At 39.5% G+C, this 19317-nt stretch overlaps 1 protein-coding gene across 1 annotated transcript in view; it reads right to left on the reverse strand.

Annotated features, from left to right (window-relative positions):
• Positions 1–19317, reverse strand: part of cntfr (ciliary neurotrophic factor receptor) — a 230162-nt gene that overhangs the window by 18804 nt on the left and 192041 nt on the right. Inside the window, exon 7 of the mRNA XM_085463326.1 lies at positions 14187–14350. Coding sequence (XP_085319452.1) covers positions 14187–14350 — 164 coding nt within the window. The remainder of the gene's footprint in view (positions 1–14186; positions 14351–19317) is intronic.

Here is a 19317-nt window from a genome sequence, read left to right on the forward strand (position 1 = left end):
TTTTTTCATACACACTTGCACACACTGCCTTTTATGGCAGTCCACCTGGAAATATGCATATCTGGATCGGCTCTTTAAATGGCCACATTTAACCATAAATGGTCAATGCAAAGTACCTCGTGAATCTTTATGCATAGAAATTAGTCTCTTTATTGTGCTCTTTGAACACTTGACCACTGTTTGCTGTGCAGTGGGGCGCATTGGAGGGTATGTTAAGTCTGTTATGTGTTGGTGCATGTCCCATAACATCCACATGCCAGCAGCCAAGGTTTCCCAGCACAATACTGCCTTGTAAGGAGATAAACATTGCGATTCACCTCACCTGTCAGTGGTTTTAATGTTGTTAGTGTAAATTTACGTATGTATGTGTGTGTTTGGGTGCATGTGTTTGCGCGTGTGTGGGGATATGTGTTTCACATGTGTCTTCAGGGCTGATCTATTGTAAATAGAGCTGTTCAAAGCTGTTCATCAGACTTGTTTACCGCTCATTAAAATTGTTTAGTGTTCATTTAAATTGTATGTAAAAGTGTGCCCACACATTTGTATGTGCAGTTCTACACACTGACAGACAGGCAAGCAGGTACACACACACACACACACACACACACACACACACACACGCACACAAAATGCCACTCCAAAAACATATATATTTATCTTGCCATAATCATGTCTCATTAAGACAGAGTAAATATTCACTAACCCTGAGATATAATATGATAATAATTCAACCATAATAGACTAACCACAGAATGGACTATTTTGGAGGTAATTACTAAAATATTACTACAGTTTCTTGTTTAATGAATAAACACATATGTCTTTTGTTTGTACACAGCATATGCAAACATGGCTGTTTGAAGATACTTGCTGACGTTACAAGAAAACAACGGTAACCAAACCTCACCTTTAATTGCCGCTAACGCCATCTTCCCAAGGTGGGTCGTGTCTACTGATTGTTACTGGCAAGTTTCAAAGTGAATGAACTGTGTTTGAAGCAGCATTTACATTCTTAGGACATTTCCCAGCAGAAACTCCTCCAAAACAAAGCAAAGCAAAATAACCCACATATCTCAGTGAAGATCAAAGGAAGAGAGAGCACTACCCTGTGGTTACTTTTGATTTCTGCTAACACTGACCCTGCGTTTCACAAAATAAGTTTACTAACCAGCCTAGCAAGTTAACGAGCCTGGTAGGTGGCAAGCTAGTTAAGCACCATAAATAAAAGTGGTACAGGTAGATAACTGATTAAGCAACACTGACTAATTCATTAACAAGCTAAATCAAGTTGTATTTAACATGAGCTGGGTCTGCAACAATGTAACAACTTCTTACAAGAAAAATATATTCTCCTAACAAAAATATAATTTAAGCATTAGACAATAAATCCTGAAATAAAAAAAAAAACTGTTCAAGTACTGTATCACACTGACAGCGGTGTCTACAAATAACTAAATGGATAATTGTGAGAATGCCTGGTGTGGTGGTCATGTTTTAAAAAAAGGTCAGGGGACTCTGTCTTAGACAAATGTGCTGGTATTGGAGCTTCTGTTTAGTTTGGTCCCAGGTTACTCTAGTAACCAAATAATACAACATTATTACTGCTGAGCAATAATCTTGTGATAAACTTAACCTGATAGACTGTATTGTGTAAGGATCAATAAAGTACACATCTAATTTCTTGTCATTCTATAAAACTGGAATGCATGACAAACTTTACATTAGTAGTAAAGACAGAAATTAACACTAATATATTATGCACTCTATATTTTCTGCTTCTTTGTTCTAACTTTATTCACAGCAGCTTGTAAATACTGTGTCACTCTCAGTCTGTTATAACATATGCACAAAGACACACACAATAAACTTCTACAAAACCCCAGACAATGGGAGAGGCAGAGAGACGAGCTGTGAACATTCCTTAGGGATTGCTTAAGAAACTACAAGGAAAGTAAGTGACCCTTTGCTTTTCCTCTTCTCTGCCCATCTCATTTATTTTGTTTCATGCCTCATTTTTCTTGTGTTCTCTTTAATTGTTTTGCCCCACATTGCTCTTGTCTTGTCTAGTACTTTGTTCAGTGTTGAAAAACTACAAACAATACTTTCCATGTAGAATCAATAGAGGTTACTCTCATCTTAACGTGCACAGGTACAAATTCATTGTGAAGTGGAAGTGGAAATAAAAAGAAACAGAGGAACTCCAAAGGACTGCAGTGATCATGGCGGGCTTTGTATAATAATACAGTTGTAATGGTAACTTGTATGATTGTGATAATGCATGCTAAGATATCATATTTTGTTGTACACATTATCTGCAAGGCCATTCATGATAAAGCTACAGGTTGTAGGCTGACCTGGAAAGGACAATAAGACATGCTGACCAGTAAGGAGAAAGGAGAAATACCAGACAGAAAAACCAGGGGAAAAAATGAAGAGGCTGAGAAAAGAGGATGCAAAAGAGAGAAGAAAAAGCAGAAAGAAGGAGACATGGAGGGAATTGGCGTCGGTGGTCAGATCTAATCCAGTGAGCATGTCTCTTGTCCTGGAAAGGAAACCCAATTATATGGCACTTCCACTGGCCCGATGGCGCTCTGTGTGTATGTGTGTGTGTGTGCATTCAGAAGGTTGGTCTCATTAGGTTGACTGACAGCTCCCATTTTTCCGCCGCACTCTCCTCCCATTTGAGAACACATACACACGGACACGAACACTAGGTCCAGGGGTAATTTCTCAGACAGTATTTCTCTCTTTGAAGCCCCAATCACCATAGCAGCAATTACTGTAAAAGGAACCCCCCCACCAGCCAATCGAAAATCCCGGACTAGACCTTACACCCTTAAAAAGCGTGCAGTAATTTGAACAACACAGGAGGTGGAGTTGGCTCTGTATTAACACTGTTTTATGCTATCTGCCAGCGTGTTAAGGATGTGAAACATGAACATGTCATAAAACCTAAAATCAGAGTTCATCTTTCTCCTACTCCTCTACTGTAGAAACTCTTAAAAGCTCAAGTCACATTTCCAGAATGTCTTTATCAGCTCATAATCCTGCCTTTCTGAATGCTGATCAAATGAAAGCTTGCCCTTTTTTAAAGATGCACACATCCTTATGTAGATGCTGTGACATGTCACACCTTATACACACATTAAGACAGTAAATGGAAAATCATGGTCTTATATTGGAAAAAGGGGTTATTGTCCACGTATTATGAACAGCATTTACATAGCACTTCTGCAGTAAGTGTTATATTTCTCCACTCATACAGAGAATTCATGGTAAGTTTCCCTGCTTAGGCCATTTTAGTATGCTGGTGAGCAAAACCAAGCATTGGACCCTCAACCTTGAATTAGCTGACATGCTTTACCGTTTTACACAGACTTGTCATTGGATGAACTGAATGAGCTCAGAAGAGGAGTTATTTAGATGTGAGATTTGCGCCAAACAATTATTTTTAAAGCTTCGAATGTTTTGCTTTGACATGTGCGGAACGGGAAGTCAGACATCCATTAAATAATGTTTTGATTTCTCAAATAATCAAAACCATGAGACAAATGACAAATAGCATTAATTATATTAGGATGCAGTGTTTCACAATGTGAATTCTAAAAGGGGGGAAAGAACCAAGGACTGATTAAAATGATTAATTATAAGATAACAAAGTATTAATGCTGAGCTTTGTTCAACTGCTGCTCAACAATGGCTACTTTCTTATTAGAACCACATGGTGTGATGTTATTTTGAAACATACTATCATATAAAAATCACAGCTGATAAAGCATTACCTGCATTGTTAAGGCACTCCTCAATGGCTGCAGTCTCCCTTAGCAAGACAGTAAACCTTACCATACTTCAAAAAAACTGCTTAGGAGAAACATGTCAATGAGCCAAGGCTACCCGATCTTCAGGCGCTCTGTGCTCTGAGTTGCCCCACCTTGTAAAACAAACCTCACAGTCTTCAGTTTTTCTATACTCAGTCTAATCTGGGAAGCATGACTGAGAACTTGAGAGAACTGAGAGCAGCAGGTATATATATTTTTTTCCAAATCCTTAACACGGCTTTGTTGACTTCATTTGGTGTCTGTCATGTTCATTTAATTAGAACTATATTGACCATGAGAAGCAAGACCCCCCCATCATGCTAAGTCAGAGCAGATAGATATGTGTGTGACAGGCCAGACTGACACAGTGATATAGAAATCAATAGAGGCAGAGAGAGGGCAGTGGCCCCATTCATCTTCATTTCACCCTTACACAGTAAGACATCTAAAGGACTACAAATAGAAAATGCTGAAATATTGCAACTGCAATCTTGGAAAGAGACACAAGATAAGACCTCTCTCTTGGATGACTCATATGCCCTCTTTTAACTTGTTAACCCCCCCCCCCCCCCCCCTCCCCCCTTTAGAGAATCTTTAGGCTTCTCTTGTGGGGAATATATGTAACTGTCATATTCAATTATTAAATAATAAAAAAAAAGTTCATATTAATAAAATGCTAAGAGTTTGCACAGTGTAAGACCATGCCACTCTCTCTGTCTCCCTGTGCAAAATGTTTTTGAGTATATGTAAAGGTTTTGATCCAGCTGTAATGTATTTTGACAGCACAGCCTAATGATGGTGACTTTTATATGTGATGGCACTGAACGTGCAGTTTGTGTGTCTATGTGCTTGAGTGTTAGGATGATGGGGTTTGATAAATGATCTGTCTGTGGCAGTGTCCTTTAGATGGGATGTTTTTCCCAAACAAGGTCTACACATTTATCATGTGCACCTATAGATACAAATAGATGGCTTGAGGGACGGATGGTTAGACAGGTGGCTTAATGCATGGGTGGAAGGGTGCATATGTCGATGAACGAGCGGGTGAAAGGGGGAAAAAAAGAGATTGTGGAAGCTGGAAATAGAAACTAATGGTAGAGTGGGAGGGAAAGGTGAAAAGTAAACACAAAGGTGGAAATTTGGACATAAAAAGAGAAACGGTGGAAATAAAGAGAAGATGGAGAAAGTTCAGAAGCACTTTTTCGCTTTCATGATGTGCACATCAGTAAGTTCTTATTCAGTGCCAATCTCTGCTTTTTCTTTGCCATGATAATGTTATTCATGAAAATACAATACTCTAGTTACGCACCATATGCATAAAAAATTTACAGAAAAATCAAATACGCTCACTATGAGCAGTGCATGTGAATTGTGACTTCATGTTTCCATCACTTCCAAAGAGATTACATTAAATCCTTTAGAGCATATCCTTAACCGTACTACTTCTTGCCTAGCACTACCCAAACCTTAAATCAAGACTCCAACCTTAAAATTACCAAGGACTTGCTTTTTGACCCCTCCCGAAATACCGTATGACTGTGTAAACAGATTTATGTTCCAAAATCAAAACTAAAACGTACGCACACACAAATACAACTCGTGCCTCACTATTGATCCATCTAAGTGCTTGCTAGATGAGAGAGACTTTTGGCAAACATACACACACATTGGATGAACAGATGGAGAGAGGTGGAAAAGGACTGATGGCAAGACGGGAACAATACGGTACGTAAGCTGGAAAAAAAATTAGGAGGAGCAAGGAGAAGAAAGGAGGGATAAAAACTGAAAGGAAAAAGACAGAAGCTTGACCAAATGTGAGGTGGGAGAAGAATGAATGGCGGAGAGAGGATGCAGCACACATGTGGAATAAATAAATGAATGAAAGGCTAATCTGTTTTGCTCAAGCAGATGAAGATTAAAGAAGGAAAAAAAATAGGTCTGCCTCTTTTCTTTCTGCTTCGACTGCTGCATTTATTCCATCAGTTTCTCTGAATTTATGTATTTAACATGGTGGTTATTCATCTTTTGTCCAGTTCTTGTTTTTCACTATGTCTGGTGTATGAATGCTGTATGTATTTGTAGGTGGACATGGTGTTTGCAGAAATGCAAAAGGTTATTTCAGCATATTGCCAATACTAACCACCTTAGTCTATCAATATAAGCAATAATTTATGTGTTTGCTGCTTTTGCATATACACACATGCATGTTCTAGAGATTTCTTGACATTTGTATGCATGGTAGGCTTAGTAATTATGAAGCAAAAGAATGTATGTGTGCAGTGATATTTGTGAGTATTGATTTATATGCATACCAGCATTTAATTGCATATCTGCGTATCTGTCTCTGTGTGTGTTTCCGAGTCTGCATGAAAATATCTGTGTTTTCACTTGCCTGGAGTTCAGCATCATCCCCAAAGGGCAATTACAGCACAGCAGATGCAGTTTCATACCATGAACTGAATATTGAGCAATCTGAAATTGTTCTTATCACAGTTACTGGTCCATTGCTTTAATTGCTGTGAGTGTATGAGCTCACCTCTGTCTGAAGGGAGCGTGAGGAAACGATGCACACAAGGCCATGGGAAACAAAACAATTCACCGACCATTTAGAGATATACAGATGCATTTTCATGTGTTGTTTCTGTTCTCATTTTGATAATTCGCTCTTGATAAAGTGTACTGACGTAATGTGAAGCGAAACGGTGGCTGCGGTCATTCTCTGAATTTAAGGTGTTTTTAGTTGACACTAAATGAAAGAAATTCAATTTTATGAACAGGGGAAGAGGAAGTTTCATGGATTAAATCCTCCTTTTTTTTAACACTCACTTGCTTAATTTGTAATAATTGAAACCTGTTGATGACAAAGAGTCAGTAAAGGGTTGGGAGCAAGTATGTGCATTCCTTGTTGTGAAATGACCACTGATGAATCTAGGGATATAACACAGTGGTGTGATAATGATGTGTATGAAGTGTGGCTATCTGCCAACAACTAAGATGCCAGCTCACGCACATCATCCTACATTGTTTTACAGCGAGTTACTGATCAATAATTAATATGTTTTTGGTTTTTTTTTGCTTTTACTGAACTACAAGGGAATCACATATCGGTGACTTACTTGTTCCTAGGGGCAATATGTGTGTGTTACAAATCACATTACTCTATGCTGTGAAAAACTAAGTACATCTCATGGTTAGGTAGCTCATAGAATTTATATATATACACACACATATAAACACATTTATTTATATACAGCTCTGTTAAGGTCCTGCTACAGCACTTCAGCCAGGTTGAGGTCTGACTGGTATGAAGTGTTTGTACTAATATGTTGTGTTTGGTTTTAACCAAGCATGGCACCATGCTTTGTGGCCAAACAGCTCCACTTTGTCTTAATTTCTTCATACTTTTTCAGTGTTTTGCAACTTTTTAGCGTTTTTTTCTTCTATTTGCACATGCTAACTGAGGCCTGTGGACTTGAGTGGAGATGTAGCTGTTGGACTGCACAGTCTGACTTTAGGATGTAGCAATCCTTCAAACTCGTGCTCGTGAAAGAGGGGGTCACTGATGATTGAGGGCATTTAATTTGCATCACTTGGATGCTGCTTGCCCTACTAATTCCTATGGAAGCAGTTAGGCTGTATTTAGGGTTTCACAGGACTACAAAAACGTTCTTTTTTAAATGACTGTGCACTGTTTCAAATGTGTAATAGCAGCTTCATGATCTGAAAAAAGCTCAGTACCAAGACTCCTAAACTAGTTGTAATTTTACACAAATCAGTTGTTTGGCAGGCACAGAAAAATAAACATTTAAAAAGCGTTCCCATTTCGAAATCCAGCAAAGCAGTAAATTATTCCATGCCATGAAGTTCAGCTATCTAAGAGAAATAACATTTAGGTGGTGGGGGGGCTTCACTGTTAATGCTGCACTTTACTTTGCACTACATCCATTTACAAACCACCACTAGCTCAATAAGAGCACCATTCTGTTGGTTTTTAGTGTTTTTGTAGCTGTTTTTATGTCTGGCACACCTACTTAAAGGTTAAAAAAATATATGTACAATTCAATTCCCCAATGGGCTTGTTTCTGCTAAGTCTAAAGCTTTTCCCCCTCCCTTTTTCTCCATTCACTCCACTAGTTTAAGGCTTAAAATGTTTCAGATATATTTTCTCATCCCCCCCCAATGAACCATTCATCTACCTCCCTTAAACTTCAAACACCAGGTAACCAATAGCCTATAAAACTTCACTTTCAAAGCAGCCTCTTGTGCTCCCTTTTTCTTTACGTCTCTCCAACTTTCATCCATTTATCTGTCACACTGCTCTCCATACAGCAATTTCTCTTTTTCTCTCCATACCTCTCTCCCTAACCATCCATTCTTCTGTCACTTTTCATAATCAACTAATATGGTTTCAGTCTTATGCGCTCAATTTCACCTTACATCTTTTCAAATGTGGACTTTGTATTATATTTCTGTCCCCCTTGTCTTGGACTCGAGTTCAAATGCATCTGTGTATCTATGCATGTCTATCTCATTTATGTGTCTCGTTTTACTGTATCTATGAGCATCTGCTGTCCATTAACGCCCAATCTCCTTCTCTAACGCACTCCATTCATCTCTACTTCAAAACTTTTCCTCATTTGCCTCCACCCATCTGACTTTCCATCACTCTACCTATCTGTCCCAGTCATCCCCTCATTCTTCAGCACGATGGATGGTTTCTTCTGAGGATCAGTCTGATCACATGACCGCTTTCATTTCTGACTGAAAACACATTTCAAAATATAACATGTGAAAGCCATTCGCACCCAGCTCTGCTGTCCGACCACATTAAAGGAGAATTCCTAAGCAACACTAAGCACTTCAAGTTGTATTAAACCTCTGATACTAAAATCAATCAAGTATATATGGGGGGCAGTAAATAGTGCGTTTTATTTTGGCAGCCTCATTAAACTTCAATTACTGATTTATGTCACAGCTTGATAGTTCTAAATCCAAATATCTGCTGCTACAGTGCACTACCATAGATAGTCATTAAACCCATCCTCAACAAGGGCAGTAGCAAGCCAAAAGCTGGGTTTTCTAAAATAAACTTCTTTTTTTTTTTTATAGTAGTACAGTTCTTGATTCAGTGTATTTTAAATTTCTGCAACGATGTGGTCTAATAATGTGGTCTAACACATGAAAGATCCCTGGTTCAAGTTTGGAAAGAGACACAAGAGACACAAATCCCTGGGAGGGCTGTGCCAAGTCATCCATCTGCTGTGGCGACCCCTTGCGCATAAGGGAGCGGCAGGAGAAGTAGTAGGTTCACTTGTATAGTGGCATTCAAAATTATCTGAAAGAAGCTTTGTCTGCCCTATTTACTGTTCTTCAAACAAGACGGTGTGGAAGTAATCAAGAAGCCAAAATATTTGCAACTGAAGCTGCAATTTTGGTTGCTGTGTCATTCGTTCTTCAATCAACCTACTCTGGGTGTGTTTTTACTCAAACCAGTGTCAATAAGCTCAATACCAGCGTATTACAATTGCAAAAAAGTGTAAATGTAGAAGGTTATGTCGAGGTTTAGACAAATGTATTACATTTATAACATCTCTAATAATAAATGGTACTCTAACATGACAAGGCTGTCTGCTAGTTGCCACTCAACCTTTTCAATGAAGTGGCATAATCGTAAAAGTTAGTGGAGAAATTAGGCAACTCATACAAATACAAATTCAGCACACACTTTCTGTGTGATTGAGAACAGTGCCAACACGGTTAACCGACTGTTAACAAAGGGAGCCAGAAGCACAACTATAAAGTGCTCACAAGTCCAGAGGTGATGGTGTCGGAATTTCCCCTTCAGAAAACCACACTAACGGCTGCAAAAATAAAAACCGTGACCACAATAACATTCATCAAAGAATGCCGCAAAAACGGAAAACCTTGGAGTTTTCAGCTGTCATCGACTCTATTTATGCAATTTCCAAATTATGTCTCCTTACCAAATCCAAATATTGACTTAAGGTTTCCCAACTTTCAGGTCACGCGTCGGTTCACATATTGATTGATTAGCAGCAAGGGGGAGAAGAAAAACTTTGAGTGTGTGTGTCAGATTTAATCATCAGCTGGAACCACAAAGATCTGAGGCTTTATTATAACTACAGAGAGGCAGGAAGTGACTGAATGTCAACGTGTTTATAAAATAGCACTTTGCCATTCATATGTGTGACTGTGTCACGGAAGATTTGTAGAAAGATGTAACACAAAGAGATTATATATCATTTCTGATATCGCTTCTTTGTGTTTGTAAGGATGTGAGAGATGTGGTAATAACTAAGTGAACTTGGTTCTGCTGGCTGTTCCCATTCTGTTCTTTAAAACCAAATACCTATTATGTTACCTAAAACCTAAAAGCAATTTGGCAGTCAATTATACAAAACTGAACAAATCCCCACACTTGAGAAGCAGGGACTTGGCAATTCTTGTACTTCATGACTCATTCGAAACATTAAACCATTTGCTCTAATTAATTTTCAGCTGAGCAATTATTTAGACTTTCAGTTCATTGCTGTGAAGGGTCTTAAAGCCAGCTTATCAGGAGGAGGGTTTACAGTTTTTCTCGATTGCTTAAACACTATAACCAGGCCTCTAAACTAAAATTTCAAAACCGTAACGCTATTGTTCAAAAAGCACACCCATTTCCCTGAACTATAAACACTATTCCCTGCTTTGACACGACTCAAATTTGGTGAACTGTTACTGCAAAACTCTACACACAAATCCCTACATTTTACAGTGCTTACACCATGTAGTCATTTAGAAAGCACTAGCATTCAATAATGTTAACTTAAGTCAGCATAGCTTGAGCTCAATTAGCACACAATTAACCAGGTGGAAACACTAGGAGTCAAAATTTAGCACACACCAATCAGAACCTGCGATGGATAGATAAAAGGGCCAAAGTCAGCTCATTCAGGTTTGAAACAATGGATCCAAAGAGATGCAAAGGAAGAGGACGTGGTGGAGAAAGAGGACGTGGTGAAGGAGGAGGACGTGGTGAAGGAGGAGGACGTGGTGGAGGAAGAGGACATGGTGAAAGAGGAGGGTGTGGTGAAGGAGGAGGACGTGGTGGAGGAAGAGGACATGGTGAAAGAGGAGGGTGTGGTGGAAGAGGAGGAGGAGGTGGTCTAGGACAACAGGAAGGTGGTGGAGGAGGAGGGAGAGGTGGAGGAGGAGGAGGACGTGGTGAAGGAGGTGGAGGTGGAGAACGACAGCGACAAGGAAGGGGAAGAGCAAGGGCACGAAGACAGTCAGTCTCGGATGAAATTCGAGCCACTTTAGTTGACCATGTCCTTGTCCATGGGATGACTATGAGGGAGGCTGGGCAACGAGTACAACCAAATTTGAGTCGCTTCACTGTTGCCTCCATCATCAGAACCTTCAGGGAGGAAAACAGGTAGGTGTACTTGCAGTAAGACTGCTTTGTACAGTAACGTTTAAGTTACTGAACTTATGTGTCTTGAGTTTCAGTATGTTTCCATTATTTGCCTGTAAAATGAATGTGTGACAGTTACAGTAATGAGTGCTTCTATTTTTGTAGGACACAGAGACGACCACCTGGTGGAGGCAGGTTAAGGCTTTTGTCGGAGGAGCAAGAGAGGGAACTTGTAAACATGGTAATTGCAAATAATGTAATCCGCCTGCAAGAGATTAAGGAGAGTGATTGAGGATGATCATCTTTTTCGAGGCATAAATGCCATCAGCCTCTCCACAATTGACCGCATCCTCCGAAAGAATCAATTCCGGATGAAACAGGCATACCGAGTCCCTTTCGAACGAAACTCTGACAGAGTGAAAAACCAACGTGTGGAATATGTTCAGGTATGAGTTTTGATACTGTATAAAGTATTGTGTACCATCACAGCATGGCAGTTTATGCTGCCATTTCAGCACTCTTGAACTGTGGTTCAGGGTACCGATTGACTCTACTGTGTTATGTGTTTTGCAGAGAATCTTTGAGATTGAAGGACGGCCTGTTCCCCATGAAATAATCTTTGTGGATGAGGCAGGTTTTAACCTGACCAAAAGAAGGAAAAGGGGGAGGAACATAATTGGCCATCGGGCTATTGTAAATGTCCCTGGTCAGCGTGGGGGGAATGTCACTATGTGCGCAGCCATCAGCCAACGAGGGGTACTCCACCGCCATGCCGTACTAGGACCCTATAACACTATGCTTCTCCTTGCTTTTCTTGATGGTTTAAGACAACATATGTTCCAGCTGGACTACAGGGAACCAGCACAGCCAGAGCAGCCTCACTACGTTGTTGTGTGGGATAACGTCAGCTTCCATCGCGCTGCTCTGGTTCGTGACTGGTTTACCCAAGGTTTTCTAATATCTTTCTGCCTGCATACTCTCCCTTTCTAAACCCGATAGAGGAGTTATTTTCGGTATGGCGGTGGAAAGTGTATGACCGAGAACCTTATGTCCGTGTTCACCTCCTTCAGGCCATGGAAGAGGCCTGCCTAGACATATCAGTAGATGCATGCCAGGGGTGGATCAGGCATGCAAGAGGATTTTACCCCCGCTGCCTGGCTGGGGCCAATATAGCCTGTGATGTGGATGAGATTCTCTGGCCTGACCCAGACCAAAGACAAGATGCTGAGGTGGGATAATGTTTCTGGTGTGTGTTGTACTGTATAGTACATGAATGACAATGTGCCACTGTACATACATTGGTTGCGTCTTTTGTGTTTATCATGTGACAAGGGTTTTGAAGGGGAGAACCATAAGCAACCTATTTGTTTTGGAACTATTGTTTTGAATTAATTGTACCAGTGTGCAAAACTCTGTTGTAGTGTGTGTGTTTTTGAGGGCTTGTGTTTGATGTCTGAGGGCCAAGTTTGGTTTTTCAGCAGGAGTGAATAGTTTTGGGTGTAGAGCTTCATTTTGACCTGGAAATAGGATGTTTGGGAAATTGAGTGAGATGTTATGGATTTGTGTTTACTGTTGTGAGGATATGAGGCGTAGTTTCAAGAAATGTGTTTTAGCAATCGAGAAAAACTGTAATAAAGGATGCCTGGATTTTTTGTTGATGTCTTCGGTTCAGCTTTGCAGTTGTTTTCCCCTTTCTTGTAAAGCTCATGATGGCCTGCTTGGAGGGTGAATAGACCTAAATCACTATCACGAAATAACTCGACACCAAAATGCTTTAAGGTTTGCTGTACAGAACTACAACCTTGCCAAAACTCTTCTTATTTGAAGTGTAGAATAAGTAAGAAACAAAGAAGTACCATCAGACGAACTTTTCCGCAGTTCAAACCAAAGAAAGCTGAGAGGAAAAGTAGTAAAACAAAGAAACTGGGGGTGAGGGTGGTGGAGTGAAATACAAAGACAGTGACACAAGAAGGTGTTGAAGGACAGACAAGATGAATGAAGTAAGAGAAAAAAAGGTATTGGTTTATAATTTGTGTGTGTTAGTGTGTCCATGTGATTCCAAGCCAGGCTCTGTAACTCAAGCTCTTGGAACAACACCTTAGCAAACCATTGACATGTTAATAACCCTGTAATATTAGACCTTGGTAGACAGAGCTTTTATCCCAGGAATCCTATAGTGGACACATATGCTTTTACTGTATGAAGCCCTCAGGGAATTGAACCCACAAAAAAAATACTCAGATTAAGTAACATACACCAAAGCAGCCGAGCAATTGTGTCTGTCTGACCAGGGATCAAACTCCAATTTTTCGTAATATTCAGTAATTGTTCTCAGAGGCATCTCTTGACAGGGATTTTTTAAAAAAAACAAACAATTTCTATGTTCAATTTACCTTGGGAAATACTATTGATCAAATGTAGAAGAAAAAAAGAGGCTTATCCCCGTGTTTCAATAAAAGTGCCAGATAAGTAAGCATTTCTTGGAAAAATAAGATTATAACGTGAAACGATACTTCCTAGCGCTTTAAGAAAAAAAGCAGTATGCCGTTTCCATTTAAAAGATTATTTTTTGTGATAACTTCAAACTCTGGCTGCGCTATCTGAGACCCTTTTTCTTTAGAGCACCAATAATTAATAATTAACTTCTATCCTAGTGTTGACTTGCAGACACTAAGAAAACAGTGTTTGAGCAAACTGTTCTGACCATTTATAACCTCTTTCTTGTTTTTGGCTTGTGCCAGATATTCCACTTGTAAGTTAAAATTTTCCTGAAAAAGAAAAGAAAAACAAAACTTTTCTACTTTGCACTAACTAATAAAGCTAATTTTCTCTGCTCCACTGGATAAAACCTTTTTCATAATGGCATAGCAACACGTCACATCATATTTCTCATCGCACCATGTTTTGGGGGAGGGGGGGCCTTTGTGAGCACTAGTGTAAAAGGTACTCACATGCTGCCACTGCTCTCGGATGAGCGGCCGGTATCGAAGGAAGTACTTTAAAGGGAAGTTATCTATGTCAGGCCACGTGGCGGGGCTGTGCCAGGATACCTCCAGTCTCCGAGGGTTGAAGCGGATCGGGGTCGCTGTCACACGTTCCGGGGGGTCTGGCTTTACTGTAAAGTGGGTATAAACAGTTAGTTAAAGGGGAATATTAAGGTCACTCAGACAGTTGCATAATGTTTTATATAGCACTAAATTGTGTCATAAAGGTGGAGTTAAGGCATTAACTTGTTACTTTAATGATACTTATTTATATCATTGCACACTTTTTTGTTCTTTTTTACTTTAGAAGAATAACAACAATTTTCATAGTTTCAAGTCTAGCAGTGGTCAGCAGCAATTGGCTGCACTCTCAAGGTTAATTGGTGAAATGTCAATTTAGAGAACAACAAATATGAACTTTCACCAAAGACCTGCAACACTATTTGTCCAGCAAATATCTGCACAAATAAAAACTTGCAATGAAAAGTGAGAGCTTTGAAACATGCAGGAAGGGGAAAAGACAGGCAGGGGTGGTGTAACAGAAGCACCTGTTGAATTGAAGACAGAATACATTCACTATTTAGGATCGTCCAGCCTCTGAAACATGATTTAGAATTTTTATTATTTTTTTATTATATCTTGCAAGTCTTGACATGATAGAAGGGATCTATTTAATATTGCTACTACCATTATTATTAGTACATGCTTAAGGTCGCAATGTATTCTAATGCAAGAAAGACTTTAAATAAGGCTGAACTGAAATAAAAAGCTTTAGCTGAAAAAAGTGTCTGAGGTATCTGTGGCAAGACAGAAGATGAGAAGCCATCACTCCCCAATGAAAAGGCATGTGTGTCTGAATACCTGTCCACTGAGGAACACACCAAGACAGAGAGATTGAGAGAATTCAATTGAAAGCTTTTCAGATGATATTGAATGACCCAGTCTTTGTTAGATCACTCCCACAAGGGAACACACCGGCCTGCCACTTAAGCTACATGAAACCCTTTCCCATCTAGATGCAAACATAGCATTACACAAGCAAATGGAAAACCACAGTAATAATCTCAATGTCTGATAACATACTGATGGCAGCAGTGGATGAAAGCAATGTGGATAAAAAGGTAATGCATACTTATGAAGACTCATAAACAGGCAGCACATAATTAATGATTGAAAATACGAAAGATGGCTGTTGGCACATACAAACAAGACTGCTTTCTCACTCGAGAAAGAGATGTTAACAATCTCTTTTTGACTTTCAAGTAAATTTTAAAAATCCCGAAAAAACTAGGGAAGCACACAAAGAAAAGAAAAAGAAAATTGCATGCTGGCAGAGCAAGAGCAATGTAAAGCCAGCAGAGACCAGAGAGAATAAATTTTCTTTGTTCAACAGCACCTAACAGAGGAAAAACATGTGCAAGCACAGAACAAAACAGCGAGAAATATGTCTGGGTGGGGCGTCCCTTAGGTTTTTAAACACCTGAAACATATACTAGTAGCTTTGTGTTGCATGAGTAATGAACACATCCTTCACTTGATGACCTCTGCGATAGCAGCTGGGGCGTGACAAAGGAGTGCTTTTTTTATATGAGAGATAAAAGAAAGAGAGGATTTACACTTAAAAGAAGGGTGTGAAATTTACCGAGACAAGAAGTGTTTGGACATTACTGACCGATGCAAATGCAGATTTAAATTTGTGCAATGCAAATACCAGGAAAAAAATATTGTCAGCTATATGCCCAGAATTAGTTTGAAGATAAAATCAACCATGTGATTTAACAAGCTATAGAAACATAAACAAAAAGAAAGACAAAAAATGTGATCACAGGGTTTCAATTTTTTTGACATCCCGTTGTTCGATATGTTCTTGCCTGGCCTAAAAACGCCTGTCATTCCAGCTTTAGCTTTGTTCTTTCATTTGTGTCCAGATTACTGGCCCTCTATCCTCAGTCTCATATTGCACAGTAACTGCAGTCCCTTATTTTCCCCTTTGTCGATGTACTGTAACATAAAAATCTAATCTTTCACAGACGAGAGACAAACTAATTTTTTTCTTTTAAAAATGGTGGAAAATGTATCTGATATATAGCTTCAACATGTGGTCTCTTTAAACATAAAAAGGGTAAATTCTGCAAAAGAGTGCTGTGCATTTATTTATACATGCATGTATTTTTCGTTTTCTCTGAAATGCTCTGATTTACTGTTTCTAACACGACTGCCATGTGTCTATTCCCTCTACCTAATGGTGTAGCCTGTTTTTTTTCTTCAAATAAATAGGCTTTTCAGAAAGAACAAAATCTGGACATCAATTCACTGATGTGCTGGATGACATCGTCTAGCAGTGCACTTGCACAAATAGGAAAATTGATCTGCAGTGTTATCTTGCACATTGATCATTGAATCTTGTCTAAGGTGTAATGACAGTTGAGAGTTTTTGTAATGAAGTCCCAAATCAAAATCTCGTTTCTGAAAGTAGCCTGTTTTTGAATTTGTGAATGGACAGATTGCACGCGCGAAAGAGAGTCAAAAGCCAAAGCACAAGCAATTCTGTTGGCTAAATTTAAGGACTAATCTTTGCACGACTGTGGTTTTAATTTGTTTAAGTTACACAAAGTTTGAAGTTTCATTTTGTGTTATTTTTTTAAGTTATACAATGCGAGATCTTATTACTAAAGCTGGTATCTTTTTTTTTTTCTTCCAAGAGGAATTTTACAAAATTCTAAAATTCTTCTTCGCAGCTTTGAGGTAAAGAATAATTTTGAACATGGCATGGTTGTTGGTACCAGATGGTCCAGTATTTCTGAAACTGCTGATCTACTGGGATTTTCCCACACAACCATCTGTAGGGTTTACAGACAATGGTCCAAAAAACAGAAAATAGCCAGTGTCCAACAGTTCTCTGGGCAAAAATGTCTTGTTGATGTCTGAGGAAAACAGCCAGACTAGTTCGAAGGAAACAGTAAATGAAATAACCACTTGTTACAACCAAGGAAACAGAAGGGTTTCTCTGAACGTACAATGTGTCAGACCCTGAAGGGGATGCCACTCCTGTCAGCTAAGAACAGGAAACTGAGTCTACAAAACTGGAAAACAGAAGATTGGGAAAAAAAGTAAAAATCCCGGTCTGATGAGACTCGATCTCTGTTGCTGAATCCTGACGGTAGGCTCATAATTTGGTATAAACATGAAAACAGGTATCCATGCTGCCTCCAGGTGTAATAGTGTGAGGATTACTTTGCTGAGTATTTTTGATAACCATCCTTTCATGACTGCATCTCAAACTGATTTATTGAACTTTAAAATAAGTCACTAGAGCTCAGGCCGAAAGAGCACCTTCAGCATTTGGTGAAACAGCAGAGACACATTAAAAATATACTTTGACTGGTTACTTCTGGCTGACTATTGTAGCCCCCACAGACTATCCCAAGTTAATACACCCGAATGAAGACCTCTCTTCTAAGAAACAATTCAAAGCATGACACAAGTAACAAATAATTTCAATGATTTCAGTTACTGCAGCTACTCTGACCTGGTGGAATTAGGTTACAACATATTGTCTTTCATCTCATTGGATGAGTAATGTAGTAAAGCTGAATGACAGCGGGTGCTCAGGTGGGCTGCTGTCAGAACTGCCAGCAAAAAAAAGCTCTTTGTTGTAAGTGAAAATACTTTAACTGTAGAAGCCTTTAAAGCTCGGCAAGATCAGTTAGCGTTTGATCATCTTGGCACTAGAAAGCTTTAAGTTATCATTTGATGAGTGTGGAGCTTCCTTGAGGGTTCTCTTTGTAACTTCACCCACAGCACGCACATGTAGGGACACACACGCAAGCACACACATCTCATCTCATCTAATTCCGCCCCAGCTTTGGTCGGATGAACAAGGACAGTTGAGAACCGTCTTACTCCCGCTCAGAATTCAGAAGTGAACCAGGAAGCATGAAATTGTTTTATTTATTTACGATCTGCCTCGTTGTCCCTGAAAATGAATGTGACTTACATCATAGAATGGCATAAGAAAGACTTTTAACAATGCAGGAACGAAGAACAGATGAGGTGAGGAGAGACAGGAGGGCTAAGTTTCAAAACATACTTTGTTAGAAGTTTTGGCCTTTCAACTAGCAACTTTGCAAACTTTGCAACTTTGCAAAGGTTTGGGCTTGTTTTCTAGAGTCAGTGACAGAAAGTTTCTGTAGCCACCGCTTCTCTTTGGGATCAGTGACAGCTGTATCAGTTATCCAGGAGGAAAAGCGAGTGATTGCGTGTAGATCTACAGTTCAAAAGAAGCAAACTTTACTTTATTCAGACCAGAGTATGTAACACCTAGCTATATGTAGCTGTAAGCAACTAAGTATGTTTTAAGGCTTAAAAAAAATAAAACAACCAGAAGCATGGACGAAAAATGCAGAAAAAAAGTGAAATAAAATGATTGTTTGATAATAGCAAAAGAGAGGGAGCGATAACAGGAAGGAAGGAATTAAAACAGGAGGAAATAAAGGTGGGAAAGAAATGCAAAGTTACACTTTTCAGGAAATGAAGAGAAGGAAGAATTAAATGGTATTTTGCAGTGGGGTATTTTGCTATTACCGATAGTTGAGGGATATTTCCTCAGCCAAAGCACTAATCCGGCTACCATTAGCATTTTCATGAGTCCTGTGTCCGGGGCTTGGCAGAGCATGTCACTGCCTCATTTGGTTACTTATGTGTACACACACACACACACACACACACACACACACACACACACACACACACACACACACACACACACACACACTCGCACACGAACAACACACACACACAGACTTTCTTTCTTTCCTCTCTCTCTCTGTCTCTCATTTTCAATACCTAACCCTCTCAACCGACACTCCGCACAATCGCTCACAGCCCCATTGGTGTCTGTGTGTGTTTATGCACCATGCACACCCATATCACCCTAAGCAATGCAATAGAGCTGAGGACTGCTGGCAGCAGTTCCCTTATCTATCAAAGTACTCCTCATTCCTTCTTTAAAATGAATTTCTCCTCTTCACTGCTTTCCAGTCAGAGTTGCTTGTGAATTTCAAGAGTACTGCTGTTATTATGTGGCCTTTGGTAGAGT

The sequence above is a fragment of the Copadichromis virginalis genome, linkage group LG7 (assembly GCF_057382275.1).
Source record: "Copadichromis virginalis isolate Kocher_CV1m ecotype Utaka linkage group LG7, C_Virginalis_male_GT1.1, whole genome shotgun sequence".
NCBI lineage: Eukaryota > Metazoa > Chordata > Actinopteri > Cichliformes > Cichlidae > Copadichromis > Copadichromis virginalis.